Source organism: Carassius gibelio, chromosome A20, assembly GCF_023724105.1.
Source record: "Carassius gibelio isolate Cgi1373 ecotype wild population from Czech Republic chromosome A20, carGib1.2-hapl.c, whole genome shotgun sequence".
In the NCBI taxonomy this organism is placed as follows: Eukaryota; Metazoa; Chordata; class Actinopteri; order Cypriniformes; family Cyprinidae; genus Carassius; species Carassius gibelio.
In genome coordinates this window covers 18,758,023-18,783,194 of record NC_068390.1, presented here as the reverse complement: position 1 = coordinate 18,783,194, position 25,172 = coordinate 18,758,023, and the positions used below count along the sequence as shown (strand labels likewise).

Here is a 25,172-nt window from a genome sequence, read left to right as displayed (position 1 = left end):
TATCCAGTTCATGTTTGTTCTTTGCTATTGTCATGATGTTACCATAGCATTGCTCTAATTTTTCTCTGGCTTTGCCTCTGGGTTAACAAAAGACAGATGCCCACAGAGAGAGAATTCTTGGAGATAATTTGTAAAATCAGTGAATAAATCATGTATCCAAGACATGGACTTGGAAGACTGACACTGTAAAAACAATGAGAAAGAGTTAGAGAAGGGTGAGCTACTATGTTTCACCCCTGTTATAAGGCCAGTGATATGTGAGCCTGCCTCAGCTGTGTTGGCTGCACTATCTGAATGGGAAGTGGGAATTAGTGTCTGTTTTTGTGTACAGAGGAAAATGAGTTGCTGTTACTATCATTTCAGTTCATTTCGAGACCTGACACTTTTTATTAGATTAGGTGTATATAATTCTGGTAGAGTAAGTATTGAGTAAGTGATGGCAGTGCAATCATAAGACATTCTTCAAGCGTGCACACAAGGCATGCTTTTAGTCAAAACCCTCACAAAAATGCTGAGCCATAAAGGATATGAAACGCTTTATATGAGCCTATAAAGGATTGACTTCTTCCTTTTCTCCCTTTTGTTTTCATTCTTTAGTCCTCAAAATGACCTAACATTATCAATGGGCGCTTTCAAAACACTGCTTCATGAAGTTTTGAAAGATTTATTTGAACTGCTTTCAGGTCAGTTTTACAATGTATGTTCTTTTTTACTTTATTTAATTTTAATATGTGGATAATACTAAAAGGAGCCTGTCTAATAACACACAAAACAAGCACTATACATTAATAAAAGAACAAACATTTTACAGAACCTTAATTTTGATTATTTGTGGGTTACATTTAATAGACCAAACTTTCAATTTAACATTTGCCATTGATTTGTAAAATAAAATGTCATTATACATGTTTGAGCTGAGATTTTGATGAATTTACTGTACATTGTTTTGATCTGCGGGTGCTGTCCGCCTGTGGTGTTTGGAGTGCTTCAAAACTGTGTATCATTTTGAGAAGTAATTGGTTCAGAGTTTTAAAAAACTTACCTTGGTCAGAACAACGTATATTTATATTAAAGTTAAAGGGTGGACAGTTTGTGTGCTATTAGTGTTAACTAGCAGAAGTATAAAAATAAAGCATTTTCAAACTAACTTTGAAAACGCCCTCTTTTAACTGTTACAATCAACCTTTAAATTACGCACAGACTCTTATGAGAAAGTCTGACTACAACCGAAAAGAAAGATGGATGTAAAAAGAGGGGGACTGTTTTTCATTATCATTAGAGGGAGAGACAGAGAGATGCGCGTGAAGCAGTGTGTTGAAGGAAAGAGAAGAGGAAGACTGTCTGACTGTCTCATTCGCCTGCCAAGTCCCGTCAGTTTAGTGATTACAGTAAAGCAATAAGAGAGAGGAAGTGAGAGTGCACAAGACTGTAAACTGTGTGGCTCAGTAACTGTACTCACTTTAGCAAATCTCCATGTGTCTTTGTTATTTGCTACTTTTTTTTTTTTTTCATGTAAGTGATTGCAAGTGTAATGACATTTACAATTATAAAACCACTAGTGAAAATGTTACAGTTTCTTTTTATTATTTTTTTTATTTAATACAACTTTTTGGGTTTACAGATGTTGTAATATTTTGTTTGTTTTGTTTGTCATATTTTGTCATAACGTATATATTAAATAATGTTCAAATTAGATGTTGAATCACATAACACATTATTTGCTCTGTCTCTCTCTTCATTAGGCAGGATTGTGTCTATAACTTCATCACAGATTAACCCACAGCCCCCAACTCAGAGGACAGCACTAGGACAGCAGAGGGCCCCTCAGTCATCCTCAGGACCAGAACCCCCTCTTCCAGTAAGACGCCTCCCTCTGCGACCCCAAAACAAACACAGAGTGGACCTCAGCGAGCACCAAGCAGACCAGCGTAATGCTAAAAAGCACAAAATGGGTAAGCATAAAAGTCTGGATGTGTAAGGGCTAAAAGGAATATTGTTTGAGACATACATAGTGTATGCATTTGAATTCAGGTTAAAATATTTGTAAATAGACCTCAGATTGCATGTCTTCAGTATGTCCAATAGCAGGTAATGTGTAATGATACATGGGCGTATCTGGTATCCCCCCTCTGTTCGTAGCATCTGAGTCCGTCTATGTGGTATCACTGCAGGCACCCAGAGCCCAGGGGAGGAGTGCACCCATCACCACGGCTACCATGAATAAAAAAGTAACAACAGGTATATCACAGATCACAAGTACTAACTAGAACTCCATATTCAGTATTTTAACTCCCTTTTTTATGCGTTTATGTTAGAGCCGGAGGTTGTGGATGACGTAGAGGACATCACAGTTAGAGTATTATCTCCTCAGTCTGTCCTTATTACCTGGATTGATCCACTTGTCGAAAAGAAGAAGGAAATACCAGGAGGATCCAGGTAAAAATGAATTATATCATTTTTGGTGGGCCAATTGGTATGTTGGGTGCATTATATATTCTCCTGTTCAGAAGTTGATAAGATGTCTTTTGCTCACCAAGACTGCATTTATTGAACAAAAATACAGTTAAAGAGTTTTGAAATATTAATTACAATTTAAAAGGAATGTTTTCTACATTTACATTTAATGCGTTTTAAATTATAATTAATTCCCGTGATGGCAAACCTTGATTTTTTGCAACCATAACTTCAATCAACAGTGTGATCATCATTCTAATTTGCATATTTGGTGCTCAATAAACATTTCTTGTAATAATCCGTGTTAAAGCAGTTGATGAAAAGGATGTTCAAAGAACAGCATTATTTGAAACAGACATCTTTCGTAATGAATGTATTATGAATGTCTTTACTGTGTCTGTGTCATTACTGTGAATGTGTCCTTTCTGATTAGAGGCCCCAAAGTTTGGAAGCGTAGTATATATTGAGCTTTAGAATTGATGTGTGTGCAGGTACTATACTGTGAAATACAGAGAGAAAGGAGAATCTGCTCGATGGGAATACAAGGACACCACTCAGAGACGTCTCATAATTGAAACGCTCTCTGCTGACAGCATGTACGAGTTTTCTATTTGTATCTCGCAAGGAGATCAGAAGGGAAAATGGAGTGCATCTGTGTTCCAGAGAACCCCTGAATCAGGTTTGTTTACAGTCCCTGAACTTTAACCCAGATGTTTTGCTTAGTTTGCACTGCTGAGGAGATAAATCCAGATAATATTTGTTATTAAAGTGATATAATAACAAATACTAGATATAATTATCTGCAAACTAAAAGGGTCACTGTCAGATTGAACACCATACAGAATTAAAAGATTATGATAAAATATTACTAGAAGTTCTTTTTTTTATTTAACATGGTTTAAATCAACATTTTTAAGTGAACTGAATTAGATTCTGCTCTTTTATTGCATGTCTGAAAATATACTAATGAAGCAAAGGATAAGCAAAAGGGTGTTTGTATTGTTCTGTACACCCATACAAATGCACAAATACTCAAAACAATCTTGCCTTAGTTTCTGAAACCATGTAAGCATGTTCTAACATCTCTGTTTACTCTCTATTTGATCGGTTTACTCTATTTTTGAATAATCAGAATGACTTCATTCCTATTGTTTCCATCTGAAAAATCTCAACGCAGAAAAAAATAAGTAAAGTTTAAGAGAATAGACAGTGCTCCATATAGTTTGTAAAATCATTTGTTTGTCAGTCCTAGTTTGACTTTTACTCATCGTTGTCAATGCAGCTCCTTCTGGCCCTCCAGAAAACTTTCAAGTAAAACCACTTAGAGGAAAAGGTACTGCTGTCACAGCAACCTGGGATCCGCCTGAGCAAACAAATGGCCGAATAAGAGGTAAGACCACAGGGTAGGTAGGCTGTCAGTTCAGTGAGATCCACATTAACCATAGGAATAAATATTTGTTTATTGTGTAATCACCCAACATTACTTGTGCCTTGTATCTGTTGTATCTGCATATTTAGCTGGAATAGGAGAAAGTATTTTAACACTGATAATATTTTATAAAGATATCTGTCAGTTCTTTCTATGGGTTTTGGAATTGGCCCTACATAAAGAACAGAAAACGACTTTGGCATTTGGAAATTAACACATCACTAATAGTTGACCGTATGTCTTCCCTGAAACCACTTATCTGTGTGCAGTGCAAAAATATATGGGAATGATAAGCCTTCAGCATTACTGTTTTTCCAGCAGGCATGTAGAGCACCCGTCTGTAAAGCTAAACCAACACAAAATTTTTATTTATTTATTATAGATTTATTGGTTCAATCTTGCTTATTTCCAGTGTTCATTGGAAAATATTCAGCTATGGGATCCACATTAAATTGAACGTACTGACTAATTTGACATCTATTTACAGAATACATCCTTTCCTATGCTCCTGCTATGAAACCCTTTGGTTCAAAGTCAGTTACATACCGTGGCACCACCACCTCTGCTACCATAGATGGACTTATGCCAGGTGACCGCTATATCTTCAAAATCCGTGGAGTCAATAGGAAGGGCCAAGGACCACAGACTAAAGCCGTCATTGTTGCAATGCCTGCATGTAAGTATTCCCAAAGATGTTTCCCCAATTTCCCCAAAGCAGCTTTAAAGAAACTTGGTTAAGAGTAGTATCTTATTTTTTGTCTCCAGCCAGCTCTACTCATTTAAGGAACACAGACAGCCACAAGGCAAGTCAAAGTGCCTCCAATACATCATCAAACAATGAATCAGACAATCAAGAGCCAGATGAGATGGAAGAGTCTGATACTCAGGCCACAACTCCAGCACCACCCACCAATAGACGAGGACGCCCTCTTTCTCAAACAAGGTCCTATCACAGCATCTTCTCCTCTGTGAGGGGTTCTGTCAGAAACGGAGGTTCTAGATCAAGGTCAAACTCCCATGTATCCTCCACTCATGCCAAAGATGGAGAAGGAAATACAAATGAGGAAAGGAAACCAACAGAAAGTCCAACAGAAGAGGAAATAAGAGCAAATGAGGCTATCGAGGACACAAAACCAGAGAGCCATAATAAAGCTTCACCACAAATAGAGGAACATTCAAAATACTCACCTGACACTAAAGAATCAAAACCCAATCAGTCTGAATCTGTCCATAAAACATCTGAGGGCAAACTTCCTTCTTGGACCCCTCGCACATCCTCAGTTGTTGATATTAGCAGATTAAGAAGGCCTAATTCTCGATCCAGACTGCGGAATGAAGATTCTTCAGATTTGTTGCAAAACCAAGAGTCTGCAACTACAAGAAAAAACCTAACAGCAGTCTCCTATCCTGAGGGAAAGAGCTCGTACAACCTGATAAGTGTCACAGACAGGACACCTTCAGCGATCTCACCTCAGGAAACCATGTCTGGACCAGAGAAAAAATCAGAATCAGAATCATCCTCATCCATCTCTTCTTCTCCAACTTCCTCTTCCACCTCATCTTCTTCAGTATCTTCTCCTTCATCATCCTTACCATCATCATCTTCAGGTACAAGAAGGATTTCCTCCACTTCAGGTCGAGTCACTAGTTCAGGATCTGGTGCCATGTACCCTAATGGAAGAAGAGTTGGAATTTCAACTAGAGCTCAGAGACTTCAAAGAGGAAAGCACAAACTTAATTCATCATCAACATCTGCTTCTTCACAGTCCACACTGCCAATGGGAACCAGGACAAAGAGTCACGATACAACAGAGGAGCATCACACCAACCACAAGAACATGGAGCTAGATGACACAAAGGGTGAACAACCAACTGAAGAACCCCCCCAAAAACATTCTGATACAACTGAAGAGGAACACCCAGAACAAAAGGCAAATTATAATAACAAAGAAGAGAAAATAGATAGTTATGGTTCCACTTCCCATTCTTCTTCAAATAATAACCCTTCTACCAAAGGAAGAAGTTCATCCCTTTCATTACCAAACCAAAATTCTAGGTTAGTTACAGGGAGTCGCAGACTAGATGGGAGAATACCGTGGAGTAGGACTGCCTCATCTATAGGTGCAGGAAGGCCAATCATTACAGGTTTTCCTTCTCGTTCTACTGCTGTGAGCTCTCAAGACAATAAAACTAAAAATTCACCCACAGCATACCCTTCAAAGCATGAGGTTAATCCTGTCTCAAATAAACCTAGTGTGCTAAATAAAGAAGCAAATGTTGCAATAAGTTCCAACAATCCCAGTAATAATGAAGATGTAAAAATTAGCAATGATCATGAAGATGATTATCTTTATGAGGGAAGCAAAGAGACCTTGAACAGGCAAAGCAAAGATGCCAGCTCAAGTGCTGCACCTAAAACAACAACAACAACAACAACTGGGAGTGAACCTCACAGACCTGCCCAGAACTTTGAGAATGAAAGTGTGGATAGAGAACAAAGTAGAACCAGTACCAGTTCAAAGTCAGTTCCTTCAGTTGCCCAAAAAGTCCCTGTTTTGGCTTCTAATGGTCGGGTCCGCTCCCCTGTGGTGGCAAGCCGTCTGAAAGGTTCACGCCTCCCTAGTAGGGTGTATCCAGTACAACACAGAAGACTGGGCTCTGTTTCCACACCAAGCTCTTCATCATCTTCATCACACTCCTCTTCAGCATCAGCATCTTCCTCCTCTCAAAATAGTCCAGCAGAATCACCACTTATCTCAGAACGGCACACAGCTGACAGGAGTAATACTAATTTTAGGCTCACCCCAAGTTCAGTTTCTCGCTCTTTCCATGGGCTGTCTGCTGGTGAAAGCTCTAGTGGGAATTTATCTCCTGAGTCTCGAAATCCAGTGATGGGATCAAGGCTGCGGTCAATTTCAAAGGAAAACACTCTTGTCAATGGCTACAAACCTAGTTATGAAAAAGGCAAGCATTATGTTGTCTGCAAGGATGTGCATGCTGTACATACAACAAATGTATTGTGTACATAAGTATACTTTTACTCATTCCTCTAATTCAATGTTCAGGCAGAAATGGACGGCCAAATCTCACAGCTACAAATGGCAAAGTATCCACAACATCTGATGAAAATTCGAAACCAAAAGGTGTCCGACATATCACAGGTCCTGATGGAACAAAATGGGTGTGTTTATTTGCAGTGTTAATTATTGCTACATTTGGCAAGCGCTGAATGTCCCTGAATCCATTAATATGTTTTATATATGCTATTAGTTCATTTACTACTGTCCAACATCATTTATACCTTTTGTTTCTTGTTCTTCTAATTTCTAAACTACATACCAGGTTTGTAGCACTGATAGTGACCCTCTGTTTTCATCAATGACTTTTATTGTGTTAAACATAAATGATAGAATGTAAATTAGATCTGTAATGTACAAGATACTGTGATCCTACTGTCCATATCCAAGGCTTCTGTTACATCTGTTGTCTGGAAACATTAATAAATCAGACAGTACAGCAGTCCACACAGAATTATATTTAAAGGAAGCAAAGATGTGAACAGTTTTGTCTCTCTAGTCATGCATGCAAACTCCACAAGCAGGGACCTTAGGACACCTTTTCAAGCAAGACTGTTTGACTTTTGTCTCATTTTGTTTTGAAAGAAAGATTCTTCTTTAATAAAGTTTTACTGACTCTTTTAGATAATAGATCTGGATAAGGGTGTCCTGATGAATGAAAATGGAAGAGTCCTTCAGGATTCAAGGGGAAGACCCAGAAAAGTTGTCCTTGGGGAGGATGGCAAGACTATTTTTGGTGAGTGGCTTACAATTTTACCTTCATAGAAATAAGAAGCCTGTTTTAAACTGACTTTTATCTATGTTTGCTATATTAGATGACCAAGGCAGCCCACTGGTAAACCAGGAAGGATTAGCATTATTTGGTCATGGAAGAGAAAGTCAACCTGTGATTAATCCAAGTGACAAGTACCTTACTATAGGAGGAAAAACCATTGTGGGCTTGGACCGCCCTAAACCAAGGACTACAACCACGACTACAACAACCACTACAACCACGACTTCAACAACCACTACAACCACGACTACAACACCAGAACCTACAACAACAGAAATGGTAACAGAAACATTGGAGCAGTCAACATTAGCTGCTTCACCTACATGTCCACCTGGACTTTATTCTCGACTGGACAAGAATGGTTTCCCAATATTGGATGCCGATGGAATACTTAACTGCTACTCTGAAGGTGAGATGAACTCTTTGCAGCCATACTTAAAGGGTTAGTTCAACCGAGAATGAAATTTTGTCCATCTTCTACTCACCATTGAAGCATCCTAGATGTGTGTGACTTTTTTCTTTCAGAATAATCCACTGGAGTTATATTAAAAATTGTCCTTGCTCTCCTAAGCCTAGGGGTAAGCGGGTTTTTGTTGTCAACAGTTCAGAAGACGTGAAATAAAGTATGCACATCTGTAATAAATCGTCCCTCACATGGCTCCGTGGCTTAAATAAATGCCCCCTGTAGTGAATCCATGCGTTTTTGTAAGATAAATATCCAGATTTCAAACGTAATAAACACTTTTTTTTCTCACGTCTGCTGACTGTTGGGAACTGGAAAACATGCAGGTGGATGTCATAGTACGTCAGTGCTGCGTGGTTATTGGAAAGGCTTGGAAGAGCAAGGGATATTTTTAATATAACTCTGATTTGATTATTCTGAAAGAAGAAAGACTGATACACCTAGGATGCTTCAAGGGTGAGTAGAACATGGACAAATTTTAATTTTGGGGTGAACTAACCTTTCAACTCAATTGTGTTTTATACAAGATAATTAAATAATAGATATGGATTTGGTAATGTGCGTCAAAACAAAAATAATGGAAAAGATACTCTTAAGATCGGACAGAAATGTGTTTAGCCAAGTTTGTGACTTTAGCTGGCTCTTGTTGTATACTGAGTCTTGTTACAGGCATATAGTTAGTACCCACAAGACCTGATCTTCTGTAATTTAGAATCAGTATTCCAAGAATGATATTAGTTAGGATGTACACAGTAAACCTCAAAGGATATTCCCCGGTTATGCCTGGATAACCTATGTTATACTTTGAATCTGCCTGTGAAAAGCATGCTTTTTTGGAGAAACTGTAGAAAAATAATTTTCTTTTACTGCTGCATACTCTTAGCAATTCTAGCAATTGCCTCCTATCCTGACTTAATATGTGGAGAAATCTGTCAGATATTCCCCCCAAAAGTGTAAACACTTGGTGTGTTTGTTTGAGCATCCTGAGTAACACAACAGAGGAATATTGTCCCAACCATTGCATCATTTTAGCAAGGGACTTTCTGTTTGTCTGACCAGTAAAATAATTCTTTCAAACTATCTTTGCACTTCTGTTTGGTGATGCTACTGGCAGAATTTGCCATCTGAATTACTGAAAAAAATATCTATCTTTCTATCTATCAATCTATCTATCTGCAAAATGACAACATGTTAATGTACATTTATTAGTACCACTTGAGAAGCGGATTCCTCTGGTTTCCAGCTTCCCTAAGAAAACACAGTTCAGAGATGTGTTATGGTTATGGTCAGCATGGCATCTGATGATGTTGTTATTAATGAAGATGGTGTTGGCTAATTGCTTTGTTTACTGACTGCCAAGCTACAAGCAGATTGTATTTACATTTTGCTTTTTGCTTCACTGTGCAACTGGATGTTGGACTTTCTGGGCCCTATTTTAACGATCTGAAACGCAAGTGTCAAAGCGCGAAGCGCAAGTAAGTTTGTGGGCGGGTCTCGGCGCTGTTGCTATTTTCCCGGCGGGATAAATGGCTCTTGCGCCCGGCGCAAATCTAAAATGGGTTGGTCTGAAGTAGCTTCATTATTCATAGGTGTGGTTTGGGCGTAACGTGAAATAAACCAATCAGAGCGTCATCCAACATTCCCTTTAAAAGCAGGTGCGCAAGTTCCATTATGGATTGCTATTATTATGGCGTATTTACCAGGCGCACGCCAGGAGCGGTTCACAGCCGAGGAGACTGATGTTCTTGTAAGAGCAGTGAAAGACAGAGAAGTTGTGTTGTATGGGGATGGGAGAAACCCACCCAAAATAGCGTCGGTTAAACAGGCGTGGGAGGAAATAGCCACAATTGTTTCATCGATTTTTTTTTTTCCTGGTTCTTGACGGACAAACCAATTTGTCAGATGTCCTTATACATATATGACCTCAAACAGGTCTGATCCTTAATTACTACAAGTAGCCTGAATAATTTGTAAGCTAGATTTATGCCTATTTTTTCACATCTTCGTGGCACACCACAATGATTTCCGTCATCTCATGTGTTAATATTTTTTTTAAGTGTAACAATTTATAATTTGCAAAAATAACTGTTGCATCTGTGTAGATTACATGAACAAAGTGTATGCGCGTTGTGCACGCTATACATTATGGTCAAGCATGCGCCCTTAAAATAGCAGAATGAACAACGCGCAACGCGCCACTGACTTTAGACTAGGTTTTTTCTGGTCAGTGGCGCAATTGTTTAATGGAACATCAAAATAGCACCAGGGATTGTTTGCGCCGGAACACGCCTCCTTTTTTGCGCTGAACCGCCCAGGGAGCGCAAGTTCATTCACTAGTTTAGTGACGTGCTTCTGTGGAGGGAAAAGCGCACTTTGCGCGGGTGCAAAATAGGAATGACACATGAGTCGGTGTACAAAGTCAATTGCGCTGGGTGCAAGATAGGGCCCTCTGACTGGAAGACCTCAGGCAGTACGGGTCGGCAACAACACATCCAACACCATCACACTGAACACTGGGGCCCACCAAGGATGTGTGCTAAGCCCCCTCCTCTTCACTCTGCTGAACATCAACATCAACACAACCTCTTCATTAAGTTGACACAACTGTAGTGGGTCTAATTAGCAACAGAGATGAGAAAACTACCGGACCGAGGTGAGCAACCTGGCCGGGTGGTGCAGTTACAACAATCTCTCTCTGAATGTGGAGAAGACAAAGGAGATTGTTGTTGTAGGAGAGTGCACACTCAACATGCTCCCTTGACCATCAATTGCTCACTCTCTCCCTTGACTGTGGAGAGAGTGAGCAGCACAAAGTTCCTGGGTGTGCACATCACAGAGGACCTTTCCTGGACTGACAACACCACAGCACTGGCCAAGAAAACACAGCAGCGTCTCTACTTCCTCCGCAAACTGAGAAGAGCTAGAGCCCCTGTTTCTCAATTTCAGGGGGACCAAAAACAATAATTTCAGTTTTAGCTTCATTAATTTGGAGAAAGTTATTTTTTTACCATGATGATACAGAAAAGGACCTGTCTATAAGATATGAAGTGAACCATTGTAAGGCGGTATCCTTGATACCAATAAAATGCTCTAAACGCCAAAGAAGTACATCATGATCAACTGAATCAAATGCAGCTGTAAGATCTAGTAGCATTAAAACAGCATTTTTTACCAGCATTAACTGCAAATAAAATATCATTAAATACCTTTAACAAAGTAGACTCTGTGCTATGATAAGCAGTGAAGCCAGATTGGAAAGGTTCCAATACATTTGCTGAATTTAAAAACAGGATCAATTTTGATTGCACAACCTTTTCTAACAACTTTGACAAGAAAGACAGCTTAGAGACTGGGTGATAATTATTTAAAGAACCCTCATCCAAAACCTGTTTCTTAAGCAAAGGTTGAACAACAGCATGCTTAAAACAATTTTGCACTAACCCAGCATCCAAAGATGAATTTATCTGCTCACTACCACACTCAATTACCTCTTCAGTCAGTTTAAATAAAGAACTGCTTTCTGATCTTTTTGTCAAGTTAATGAAACTGAATAAGCTATTTTGCACTACAGTCATTTTATCTGCACTGTTTGTTTAAATCACTGGTTTGCACTCTATCTGCCATGTGCATTTACTGCCTTTTTAAACTTTATTTAATTATTTATTTTTACATGTCCTTATTTGTAAAGTTGTATTTTATATTGAATCTGTATCTATCTGTACTTTTATGCTCTACTGTTAGTATAATCTGTATGCACCAAGGGTGTGAGAGTAATGCAATTTCAATTCTCTGCATGTATGTATGTGCTGTACATGTGGAAGAATTGACAATAAAGCAGACTTTGACTTTGACTTTATAGGTTGCAAAGTCAAGAGTTGTATGATTCAGTGTGCACAAACTTGGAAGACCTTTCTGGAATAACAACTAGACTTTGGGCAAGAAAGAATAGTTTGGTCACTACCATAACAGAGCAATAGCATTAACTTTGAAAGCAATGTTAAATAAAGTTGCATGTACAGTGGACGGAAAAACATAACTGGCTCATTTTGGACACTTAAATCCCACTTAAATGTCATTTCTTTACAATAAATGCCACTTGGATTCATATTTTGTTATATAACACAAAGGTGGTAATACATTTTTAAATGTGACATGATTGTCCAAACACTCTTTGGGCCACAGTAAGATAGGAGTCAGCATCCTGTGAACTTTAATTCTTCCTGTTTTTGATTACTACTCTATCTTACAGGTGGGCTTTTTGAGGAGACTACCACAGCCCCAGTCCCACTTCCCACGACAACACTGGTTCCCACAACAGAGTCTCCTACAACAGACCCTCCAACTCCTGAGACACGGCCTTTTAACAACACCCCTACCTCTGAGTTTGATGTGGCTGGAAAGAAACGGTTCACAGGTAATACGTTTATTACACATTACAACAGTTAGTACTCTGGTATAAAATGCCATATTTCCTGTTCTTATTGGTTCCAAACTCAGTAATACCATGCAGAGATTGAATCTCTCAGGAAACACAACTGGCCGCTCACAGTTAATTTCTTTCCAATCACTAGTCAGTAGAGAGTTGAATGGTGAATGTGAAGGAAATTTATCTGGCCTACAAGTGTAGCTCATTCCCATGCTGATGCTTAAAAGCAGCAAATAAAATAGTGCATACAGCTGACCTTAGCTAGGATTTATATGCAAATACTTATTGTCCCTCGGTAGTTGAATGATCTTCCAAATTCCACCCAATCAGCTCGGTCAGAGTTCATAAAAATTTTCAAAAAAAGAGACACATCTCTTCTGTAAGAACTTGAATCCCTAATTCTCAACCAATATGTTTACAAATGCTCTAAAAGTGCTGGTTCTTTAAGCATAATCAGGTGTTTTTACACCTGGATCATGTTTGGATCGCCAAATATAAATATACCCAACACCGTTTAATTGGATTGTGATCCGATTACTGATTTTGACCACATTTGATTTAGATGTAAATACAAACATGTTTTGTTTATCCACATTCAGTTACACAAGTAATAAATGAGATTAGGCTGTAAATAAACATGTCACTTTGACAGAATGAGCCATTCAAGTCCTGTTTTGTAAGTTCTTTTAATTATGCTGCTCTTGCTGTGTGAAAAAGACAAAAGATTCCACACTCTTGCGATTTCCTGACCTGATTCAAATTGTGGTACTGTTTTATTGTATTCTCGCCAAAGAGAACGTTTTACCACCGTTTTACTTCCCATTTATTCACTTCTAGCCCCATTAACATCCTTTACTAGGGCATTTGAAAAGACATTTAGAAAGATCATTTTTGTATTGTGCAATCCAGTCACACTGAAAATGCATTGGAACGTAGATGTTAATGTAACTGGGCTAAAATATCCAGACACTATCTGGATATGACACAAATGGTAATGGCAGGTGTAAAAAGGTCCTATTTTTAGTATTTAACATTAATTAAAACTGTTAAATAAACAAACTTTTAATGGGATATGACCTCAAGGATAGTTGTGAAAAATTAAGGCATAAGAAGTTACTAGTTAATCTATACACTGTATCATTCATGAGTTTGGGATCTGTCAGATTATTATTATTATTATGTTTTTGAAAGAAAACAAGTATTGTGTATATATTTGATCAAATAAACAGTACAAACCATAATATATTATGAAATATCAATACAAATTATATTAACTACTGTCTATTTTACAATGTAATTTATTCAATGATGGTAAAGCTGAATTCTCAGCAGCCATTACTTCAGTCTTCAGTGTCACATGATTCTTAAGAAATCATTCTAAAATGCTTATTTGGTGCTCATTTATTTTTATCAGTGTTGCTTAATAGCTGCTAAATATTTGTATGGAAACTGATATTTTTCTCAGGTTTCTTTGATCGAAAAAAAAATTGACAGAACAGCATTTATTTGAAATATACATATTTTGTAATATTAGAAAAATCTTTACTGTCACTTTTGATCAATTTATTGCATCATTGCTGAATAAAACTATGAATTGCTTTCAAATAAAAAAGCTTGCTGACTCCAAACTTCTGAATAGTAGTATTGTAGTAGTAGTATTGTAAATTGAGAGCAAATGGGGGAATAAGAAGAAGAGAAAAAAAGATGTCTTTACCTTTAGACTCTCTTTTTTGGATCATCTAAGTTTACTTTCTACTACTAGAGGTCTCTCTCCTATAGTCAGAGTGTAACTAACCTTGTCAACCCTCAGGGCCATGTTTAATAACACATAGCGTGTGTTGGTTGAGGCTATTTTAGAGTCCACTGACTTTACAGGCTCCGAGAACTCTGGTTCTTTCATATGGGCAACTTCTGTTGGAAATATTTAAGAATGCCTGAGTGAAAGTTTTTAGACTCGGCTCTACAAATTACGGCTGAATGTCTGTGGGTTTGGGCTTCCTTCCTGAATTCTTCAAGACTCAGTATTTTTGTTAGGATAAAGGTGTGTGCCTAAAAAAAATATTTTGATTTGTGATTACTATTAAGTTCCATTCCAACCAATTCACAAATAGTGCAATTGTATTCCACTTAGCAGTGGATTAGTGTAATCATGATGTGACCCCTTGCAACCTGAAACCTGACTCTAGTCAAGCTTTTTCAGGTTCAGCATGAATTTGTTTACTAAGAATGACTTGACTATAACAGCTTTTGAACATTAAGTTCAGCAGACTCCATCTTTCTGAGCTTAAATCCCCACAGGCTGCACCTAGCTATGGAACTTTGTTTCAGATTCAGTTTGCATGCAGAGACTGTGCCAGAGGAGCTATACTGAGTTATACTGAGCTGGAGCTTTGCTTAGTGAGCTGGCAAATTTAGTTTTGCCCCTCATTGACTCTTTACAATACTGCACTTGCAGTAGAGAAGTTCAGATTACTATAGTTATAAGTGTCTGCTAAACTCATCTACCGCAGCTCTGCACATGTCCGGCCTGGTGTCCAATAGAGGCATGTGACAAAAGTTTAATGGACTTGGAGACCCAGCATTTCTACTTTCTTTGCTGTCTCTTTTTCTTTACCTTCTTTTCTAAGTTTAGTATATTTTGGGTACATAAGCTTTTAATCTACAGACAAACTGATTTCACACTACAGTAGTAATACACTGTTAATAATTATGCTATTCATTTAACAAGCTAATTTTAAACTTATAAACGTCATACAATAAAATAAAGAATGAATGACCAAACATCTTTACACATGAAACATAGAAAAGTTACAAATAAAATAAATAAATAAAAACAAATATTTTTAAAAGATTCTGTTTTATTGGTTTGTAAGGCCGCTTTTAAAATGTCTATTTATCAGTTTCAAATATTGATGTTGGTGTGAAATATTAACATGGGATTAAATTACTAATTTGAATAATGAATAGTCATATGTAATTAATCTGAAACGTATACTTGATTGATAACCCTATACCTGCTGAAAATCTGTGGTTAACAGTGCATCAAGTGTCGAGTCTCGGGAATCACTGATTAAGTTACTTGTTGCATTTCTTGAATGCATATCTTATGACAAAACAAGAGTCATAGGGTTTTATTTCTTTTTTTTTTTTTTTTATTAGCCAGCAATCCAAGAGCACCTACTGTTTCATGGCTCCTCTAACGTGCTTGTCTTGGCAAAAATGTGACATCAACTGCTCTAGCTAGATACATAGGAAAACAGCTGAAGAATTAGAAAAATATTATGAGCCAACTCTTCATTGTTTTATGTGGGAGGCCCTCAGTGGTCCATAGGTTGGTGATTGTAATGCATTTATACTGCAGTATTAGAAAATGGCTATGCCCAGCAGAGCTATGTGAGGAAATAGAAATAACAGAACTATTTAGACCACTAGAGCCAGAAGCTCCGCTTAGCTTTTTAAATACAAAGTATGATTATTGAAAGAACTGAGGAACTAAGCTGTGGCTGTATAGAAATACCACATGTTCCAGGCTGTGGCCACAAGATTTGGCCTCATAATCCTGATATTTGTACTGATGGGAACAAGAGGAGGTGCTTAAAGCCATAGTTAAATTGAGTTGAGGAAGCTGTCATTCATTAAAATGATGGAGCAAGCGGAGCTTGGCTATGATTGTGAAGCACTTAAAAGAAGTCAACATCACGAGGTCCAGCTCCACCAAAACAGGCATCATACCTATAAAAATCAGCTCGAGGAACATAGAAAACACAACTCTTTGGTAAAATGTCTCATCCTCAATTGCACAGAGAGATAAATCCTGACACTCCATACTTTGGGCTGCACAACAGGCACAAACTTACACATATGCGAGACATTAATACAGCAAACATGTCAAGAAAGTAGCCCTGAAAAAACGAAGTGAGCTAAATGTGCTGAAATCAGCTGAGAGCTGCTTCCTTCTGGCTCAAACATCAGAGATTTCCTTAAATATTTATGGCTTTCATATGCTAGGGTGTTCCCTGCTCTCCAGTCTGCCAACAGATCCACTGTATTTCAAACCATTTCTTTTGTGTTTGATCCCACCTTGGCGTACAACTCGTAGGTGTGAATTCCGTAGCTGTGCATATACAAAGTGTACAGAAGTTGTCTCTTGACACTTCTTCGTATGCATAATCCAGTTTTTCTCTCCATTAGTGGTTTTCTTTTCATACATTGTATTGTAGCTTTTGGTTTATCGCCCATATCGAATGCAGCTTGTATGTGTATGTGAGTCTCAGTCAGTCTCGGCAGAGCCACATGCACAGAAGTGTGTTTTTTGTTCTGTATCAGGGTCAACATCACATGGAGCTCTTGATTAGCTCCAGGTGTTAATCTTGTGGCCCAATCAGACAGGGGGTTCTGGAAGTGTTCACAGCTGTGGATCCAGCTGGTACTGTGTGGGATGACAGAAATAACACAAATTTCATTGAGCCAACAGGAAAAAGTCTATAGCAAAATATCAACAATGGTAGTTTTTATTGTCTGCAACCACAAGCAAGAGTAAATTTGATACCATTTTAAACTATACAACAATCTAATCCAAACAACAGATTACAGAAATTTAATGCTTACCAAACGATACTTTGAGTGCACTATATTAAAATAGAAATGGATATCACAATATTTCACGATATTGCTGTTTTTATCAAATAAATGCAGCCTTGGTGAACATAGGAGACTTCTTTCAAAAATATAAAAAAAAAAACTTACATAATATTTTTTTTTACCTAATTAATACAGTCCAAAGTCTGAGATCTTTTTTTTTTCTTCACTTTTTAAAAACGAAACTTGTTTTATATATACCTAAAACCTACATTTTAGTTTTTATGATTTTTAATGATAAAAAATAGCTATTATGCAAAATAAAGAATAAATATGTAAGATTCGGCACTATTTATTTTTGATCATGTGACTTTTTACAGATGATCAGATTATCAGGTTTCACACAAATTTGTGAAATATACAATCAGCTCTAGTGTTGTTGCCATTAAATAAATCGGGGGACAAACCAAATACTATAAGGCATTATGAAAATCATGTTTTTTTTTATTTATTATTATTTACATCTTTTGCCTTTCTCTTCTTTTCCTGCTTTCAGCTCCGTATGTAAACTACATCCGCAAGGACCCTGGAGCTCCCTGCTCCCTGACTGAGGCTCTGGAATACCTTCAAGTGGATGTCTTAGCAGACTTGATGGAAAAGGACCAACAATCAATCAATCAAAAGCAGCCACCCAAAAACAAGCCCCATAATGTCACTGTAGTTGCCATGGAGGGCTGTCACTCCTTTGTGATTTTGGACTGGGCACTTCCACTGAAAGATGACATGGTGTCTGGTGAGTGTGTGTAGCAGTTTAAAGAAGTTTTTTTGTAGAAATTTCTGTAAGTCTGTAAGTTTCACCACATTGTTTAATAGATGTAAAATACAAATATCTAAAATAAATTAAATTTACAAGCATCAGGGCTTAGGCTTATGATTAAAGTCAAGATCACAGTTGAAGAATTGACTATTATTGTTAAATTTAACAAGTCTTGATTTTCCCTCCCAAAGTAACTTGTGACTTGATTTATGCTCATGATGAGTGGTTCCATTTTCCATGGACTGAGCTTCAACTGCTTTTTTCAACATACCAGATGTGCAGCAATTTCTTAAAAAGCATCAAACAGGAGTGAAAAGCACACAGTCAAGTTTATGGATTATCCTATAACGTCCTGTTTCTCTACCTGCAATGTGTAAGCAATATCTCATGAAGCAAGTAAATTGAGCATAGGGCCTATGTTTGATATAGCAACACTGAAAAGGATTTATAGCACATAATACTGACAGAGAAAAAGAAACATCAGACATGTCAACATGAATTAGTCATTTGAAAGCTGAGAAAGACAGCTATGCAATTAGCCAGTTAACCACATGCTTTCCTTGTTTGGTAATAGCATGATATTAAAGAAATAGTTCATCAAACAATGAAAATTATTATTTTATAATTTTTATTTACTTACCCTCGTGTCATTCCAAACCATTCATTATATTTTTTTAATTCTGTGGAAAATAAAAGAAGATATTTTGAGAAATGTTTTTTTTATATGTTGGAAGTCAGTGGTCACTGAAACTGTTTAGTCGCCAACATTCGTCAAAGCATCTTGTTTTATATTCCACAGAAGAAAGAAATGCATACAGGTTTAGAACAAAATGAGGGTGAGTAAATCACAACAGATATATCCCTTTAATTGTGCAGGCATACAGCACTGACATTTGTGAATTGACATTCCATAATACACCTCATATTAATAGAAAGTGCTGTTTACTGTAAAAACAATAGAGATGCTTAATTTTAATTATGCTATATTTTAGCTTGTTTCGTAATTTTGTTTGTATGGTTTGTAAATTAGTTGAAGGATTGTGCACTGAAATACCACATTCTGATGTAAACTAAGTAAATTTGTAAAGGTGTAGTATGCTGAACTGTCTTGAACTGGTTTCGATTTAATGTGCATTTCCAAACACAAAGATATATATAAAACACTTCTCTAACATATTGACCCTGACAGTTTCATCCTGATTCACACAAACAGGGAGGCAATCCCCATAGCCACTGTTAGTGTCATGATAAGATGTGTGCAGAGGTTTAAATGTAGGCGATTCTCTGCCAACTGACAACCAATAAAGTTGCCTTAGATGAATGGTGCAACTTTTCCAACACATGAAAAATAAATTCCACATGCTCTTGAATAAAAGTTTACAAGACAATCTCATATTACTGTATGGGTTTCATAATGATTTTTGCATTACTAGATCTAACTTACTATTTTTTTTTGTTATTAAGTTATAGATTACTACTACTAAAGCTTTATTTTTTACCAATAATATATTTATTAGTGTGTATACTGTGTTGAAAATTCAGCCTTGCCATCACAGGAAAGAATTACATATTAGAATTTATTAAATAATATATTAAAACGGAAAAAAAATTTTTTTTTCAATTGTAATGTTTTTTCAAAGTATTATTATTATTGTTTTGTGAGGAGACCTTTTAAATCATTGCAAAAACTTACCGACCCCAAACTTTTGAATAGTATTGAATGTGAAGTTAGCAACTGGTGCATGGTTATTAACAGCTGAAATTACTTGCAGAACCTTGTTTCTTTAATAATCTCCTTTAATATAATAATAATAATATAATGTATATATTTTTTCTCCACTCTACTTCACTCCTTTTTCAGTCATCCTCCCTTCTTTCATAAAGCTCCACTGCTGCACTGCCTGTCTCTTCATATTAAATGATGAAAAATACATGCATGTGCTTTATATACATCCTGATGTCTTGGTAGCCATTTAGTCCTTCCATGGCATAATAAGGAACTAGGATTATATTGAGGAATCCTTTCTCAGACATGACCAATACGTGCTTATGTATTTCAATGTGTTTGAACCTCTCACATTTAGAGTATGCTTTAATTGTTTGCCCTCTTTTTTATAGGCTATATGGTACACAGTGCATCCTATGACGATGTCCTAAATAACAGATGGTCAACCAGATCCTCAAGTGGAACCCACCTTCCTGTTGAAAATCTCAAGCCCAATTCCAGGTGTGATGATGTAACAGGATTCATGCACAGATTCAGACAAATCCTAATTTACAAGCTTTTGCATGTTTGTGCTTGCACATTGAAGCATTAATGCCATTTACAAAAAAAAAATATATATATATATATATATATATATATATATATTATTTTATTTTTATTATTTTATTTTGTATTATTTATTTATATAGCTTTCTTTCTTTCTTTCTTTCAAAGTATGGTGAAATGTAAAAAAAAAAAAAAAAAAAAAAAAAAAAAGATTCATTAGTCAAAATTGACAGTGAAGATATTTATATTTTCCACTTTTTTCTAAAAAGATTTGTTTTGTACTTTCTATTCAGTAAAGAATGCTAAAAATAACCAGTTTCTTGAATGCTGCTTCTGTTGTACAGTAACACTGTAAACCTCTACCAACACATTTTTGCAGCAGTAAATATTATAAAGTAGGTGTTTATGGTATGTGAAGACATGTCTGCCTACCAGACCCATCTAAACACTTTCTTCACTAAGCATTGGTGCATTACAGCAGGATGGATCAGTCCCACAGATCTGGAACGCACATCATTCAGAAAGTTTTACACATCCCTTACTCATTTTTATTTATTAAATATTTTTACTCTTTCAGTTATAATTTCACTCTCAGAACATATAAAGCTTTAAATTGCAAACCCAAACACACAGAGATTTCGTCTGGACCTGCACACGGGTTACTTACACATGCATAAACACACGCAGCTGTGTGAAACGTCCCAGGTTTGACTGACATTTTCTTTTTTGTACATCTTCCCAGAGAGGCAGATGCACTCTCTCGATCAATGCCATGAGAAAACAGATGAATTCATATGCACTCATTAGAGATGTCTGGTTCATAAGTGTGGAATGTGAGGATGAAGTTGTTTTTATTGTCCTCTGGGATTCATTTAGAAGCCTCTATTATTAGAGCCTCTCAGCCGAACTCACTGAATGACAACTTGAAGTGTTGATAAGTTTTATGAATGATTTATAATAGGTTTTAGAAATAGGTAAATAGTCTAGACTTTGGAAAATAACAGCTCCTTCTTAGTCAAAGTAACAATGACAAACCACTTGGATGCCACATCGAGACTGGAGCTTGCATCAATTCCTCAAAGAATTATGGTCAGAAGAACAAGGAATAATAAGACACACATGTGGATAGGCATATACTTAATAATTTATGGTTGCACATGGACACACAAACAGTAACACACACATCCTCGTTGAAATATGACAGGCCCCCTCCCCAGTCTTCCTCTGGCGGTCTGACTGTGATTGTCCATTTTCTCTTTATTTTGGTCAGAGTTTCCACACGGCTGTGCTAATTTGATCCAGCAGTGTGGATTTTATGTCATTAAACGGGTCCTGAGTTAAACCAAGTGAAGCGTGAGCTTACTGAACAGCCTCTTACTGGCAGAACAGAAGGCTGTGAGTGCTGTTAGTGCTGCCCTTTGAACTTAATCACACTTCTCTGTTTTGATTTCATTACTTGTCTAATTTATACTCTAAGGTAAATGATGTGCCAGAGTCAGTGCAGAATAAGTGTTGTGGTCTGGTATTTGTCACAAAGACATTTTGTCTGATTGGAAATGCCATGTTGATGTGTTTTTCTCTTGCTCAAACTCTAACATGCAGTCTCTTCCTGTCATTACACTTTGTTAGGCTTCTCTTTTGCCAGAGGCTCACTCTTCTAACTTTCTCTCATGCATGTTTTAGTTAATAAACAATTTATAAATAATAATATATTAGTTTCCCTTTTATTTCTATTATTTTAAACACACATTATTCCCCTTTATTTATACACTTGTTCAATTATTCTTCTAATTTTCCCTATCCTATTTTAATAATAATAAAAAAAAAAATCTTACTGTTACTTACAGTTATCCATAAAATTACTGGATAATACCTGGCAGAAAATTACCAATACATTTTCTGTTATAATCTTGTTTTACAGTGATTTTATTTCCTATACTTTTTTCTTTTATTTTCCTACACACTTTCCTTTTTCTTTCTTTTCATTTGTTTTCATTTTCTTTCCCTTTCTTTCCACTTTTTTGCCTTTCTCTCATCAATCCTATATATCTGTGTCATTTGATCTTTGTTTAGTGATCGGTGTTCACAGTTGAGTTTTATATGTAGATGACGTGCTTTTGTAAAAAAATAGATAGAAAACCATGATTTAAATATGACAGATTTAATACATACACGCTTTCATTCTTTTTCTCAGGTATTACTTCAAAGTTCAAGCCAAGAATATTTTTGGATTGGGGCCATTCAGTGAAACTTTAACGTATGTCACAGAGTCAGGTGAGCCTTGTGTCCGAACCCACAAAAAAGTTTTTTGGATTCAATTTTTTTTTATAAATAACATAGAATTTCTTCTTTTTTCTTTTATCTAGATGACCCCCTGCTCATAGAGAGACCCCCAGGTAATAGTTACAGCATTTTTTGCACAAACAAGAAAAAAAACAGCATGTCTAAACCTTTTCAGAAGGATCATTGTTAGCTTTTTCAAGATATTTTTCCAACAGTCATGCTCTGACATAAAAAATATGTGTAACTGACATTTATTTCCTTTCTAGGTGGCGAGCCCATCTGGGTCCCATTCTCATTCAGGTATAACCCTGCCCACAGTTCCTGTAAAGGAAGTCAGTTTGTCAAGCGCACCTGGTATAGGAAGTTTGTTGGTGTCGTCCTCTGCAACTCCCTGCGCTATAAAATCTTCATGGGAGATGGACTGAGAGGTGCAGCCCTTTTTTTTTACCAACATAAGGCATTTAAAACTTTAATCTAATGATTAGTGTGTCTGACTCTGTAATATGAAGCGCCCTGTTTTTAGAGTGCTGGCCTAAAAGCCTTGGCACTATCCGATCCAAACCACAGTTTCCCTCAGCTATACACAAGGCGCTGTCTGAGGTTTGGGTCCTGAGGGATACTCAAGCTATGACTGTTTTCCATTTCAGAAACATTCTACAGCATTGCTGATACATTTGGCCATGGAGAGGACCACTGCCAATTTGTGGACTCATATCTAGATGGAAGGACAGGACCACACAATCTCTCCCCGAACTTACCCACAGCTCAAGGTATGACACATATAAGCATGCTCTGTAGTTTGTCTTCACTTCAAGCTTCAAATCATCATGTCGTGTGCGTGTTTACTTACTGCTGCCTAAGAGGGTGATCAGCCAGCAATGTAACATGACGCCGTTTGTGGATTTCAGGATATTATCGGTCATACAGACAAGAGCCAGTGAATTTCGGGGCCATCGGCAGGCGCACACCACATCCTTTCGTTGGCTGGTATGAATGTGGAGTTCCAATCCCTGGAAAGTGGTAACGGGGGGAAACTCCAAGAGGACAATTTCACAGGCAATCACATTCCAAGTGTTCTGTCCCTATGTCTCTTAGCCACAATGGCAACCAAACCTAAATCACATAGCAACTGCTTCTGACGGAAGGAATATAGTACTTTGAGTAACACTAATATTTCTACATATTTGATATCAAGCACTTTTTAAAAAAAGAATTCACTCTGTATATAAGGAAATTGCAGCATGTGTATTTGAGTTTTAACAATGTTTTTTTTTCATGTGTTGCGTTCCACCTGGAATATTTATCTTGCATTTACTTCAAAGATTATCAAAAATGATCAAAAGCACAACGTCAAATGACTTCGTAATGTCTGGGAAGATGACTTTTGCAATGATGTAACAAATTGTGAGTGATATTTGCTGTTTATATAACTTGCTGAGATTTTGTATTCTTAAATTTTTTTGGGTCACTCTCTTTTTTAACAAAGGTTGGCATGAAAGTATTGCCCATATTAGTGCAGATTGAAAATGTATATATATTTTTATTTGCTCAGGAACGGTTAAAATTTGATTAAAGGTGCTATGGAGAAAACCTTTTTATCTCCCACTGATGCATAATGAGGTATATAATCTAAAATAATTGTATATTATATATTATAGTTTTAATTCTATTTTCTATTAATTATATTGATCAGCATCCTACTAATCACTTTTGTGAACTTTAAAGACCCACACTGCAAAGTTTCTAGAAAAATACAAAGAGTACATTTAATTATGTAGGTTGTTAAAAATGAGGTGTTTTAGCAATAACGCTTTATTCTGACACATTTAAAGAGCCTATAACTTCTAAAATTACAAATGCATAGAAAGCACTTTCCTCCTACATTCCATGCCCTATATTTGATTGTGCTTTATATCTTTTACTTTCTAATTTATTATTCCCATCTTTTGTACAAGAAGACTGAATGCTTTCCTATCATTTAAAATAAACAATACTTATGGCGTGCCAGCTCAATAACTGGCATCCAGTCACATATTCTGGCATTGTTAGAAAGGTCTGTCATCATTTGGCCTGCCTGCTATAATGAGTCTCACTCTGGCATCAGCTGGATTCAATTTAAGAAAGAAAAAGCAAGGTTTCTTATCTGTGAGTACAGCAGTTCCTTATCAAGTATGACTCACAGATTTTTTTTATTTGGCATCCGGTCACACTCTAAGTTATATTAGAACATCATATGTCCATTTTAAGAGTAAACTTGCCTGGCTTGCCCTCAACTTGCCCTTAACTTGCCCTAATTAAATCAACAAATATCTGTAAAACTCATATCAAAGAGGAAAAAAAAAGAATCTAAAACTTTTGGCTATTTACAAGAAAATCTAAATGTATCAATTCATCTTCTGTAAAAGGGAACAGTCTTTAGATATAATGAGTCTGATGTGGGCTGCTAGATCGGACAAACACATCTGGTGAAGATGTTAAAGGGGGGAGGGGGGGTGAAATGCTCGTTTTCACTCAATATCCTGTTAATCTTGAGTACCTATAGAGTAGTACTGCATCTTTCATAACTCCAAAAAGTCTTTAGTTTTATTACATTTATAA

At 36.7% G+C, this 25,172-nt stretch overlaps 1 protein-coding gene across 1 annotated transcript in view; it reads left to right on the top strand.

Moving 5' to 3' along the window:
* LOC127938085 (fibronectin type III domain-containing protein 1-like) overlaps window positions 1-24,614 on the top strand; it is a 33,685-nt gene extending 9,071 nt beyond the window's left edge. Inside the window, exons 5-22 of the mRNA XM_052534491.1 lie at window positions 1,743-1,952; window positions 2,140-2,238; window positions 2,316-2,436; window positions 2,946-3,133; window positions 3,737-3,844; window positions 4,371-4,559; window positions 4,649-6,851; window positions 6,953-7,064; window positions 7,585-7,696; window positions 7,776-8,144; window positions 12,448-12,612; window positions 17,759-17,995; window positions 20,138-20,246; window positions 22,486-22,565; window positions 22,658-22,687; window positions 22,841-23,002; window positions 23,222-23,344; window positions 23,483-24,614. Coding sequence (XP_052390451.1) covers window positions 1,743-1,952; window positions 2,140-2,238; window positions 2,316-2,436; window positions 2,946-3,133; window positions 3,737-3,844; window positions 4,371-4,559; window positions 4,649-6,851; window positions 6,953-7,064; window positions 7,585-7,696; window positions 7,776-8,144; window positions 12,448-12,612; window positions 17,759-17,995; window positions 20,138-20,246; window positions 22,486-22,565; window positions 22,658-22,687; window positions 22,841-23,002; window positions 23,222-23,344; window positions 23,483-23,598 — 4,733 coding nt within the window. The 3' untranslated portion in view covers window positions 23,599-24,614. The remainder of the gene's footprint in view (window positions 1-1,742; window positions 1,953-2,139; window positions 2,239-2,315; window positions 2,437-2,945; window positions 3,134-3,736; window positions 3,845-4,370; window positions 4,560-4,648; window positions 6,852-6,952; window positions 7,065-7,584; window positions 7,697-7,775; window positions 8,145-12,447; window positions 12,613-17,758; window positions 17,996-20,137; window positions 20,247-22,485; window positions 22,566-22,657; window positions 22,688-22,840; window positions 23,003-23,221; window positions 23,345-23,482) is intronic.
* Window positions 24,615-25,172: the final 558 nt, after the last annotated feature.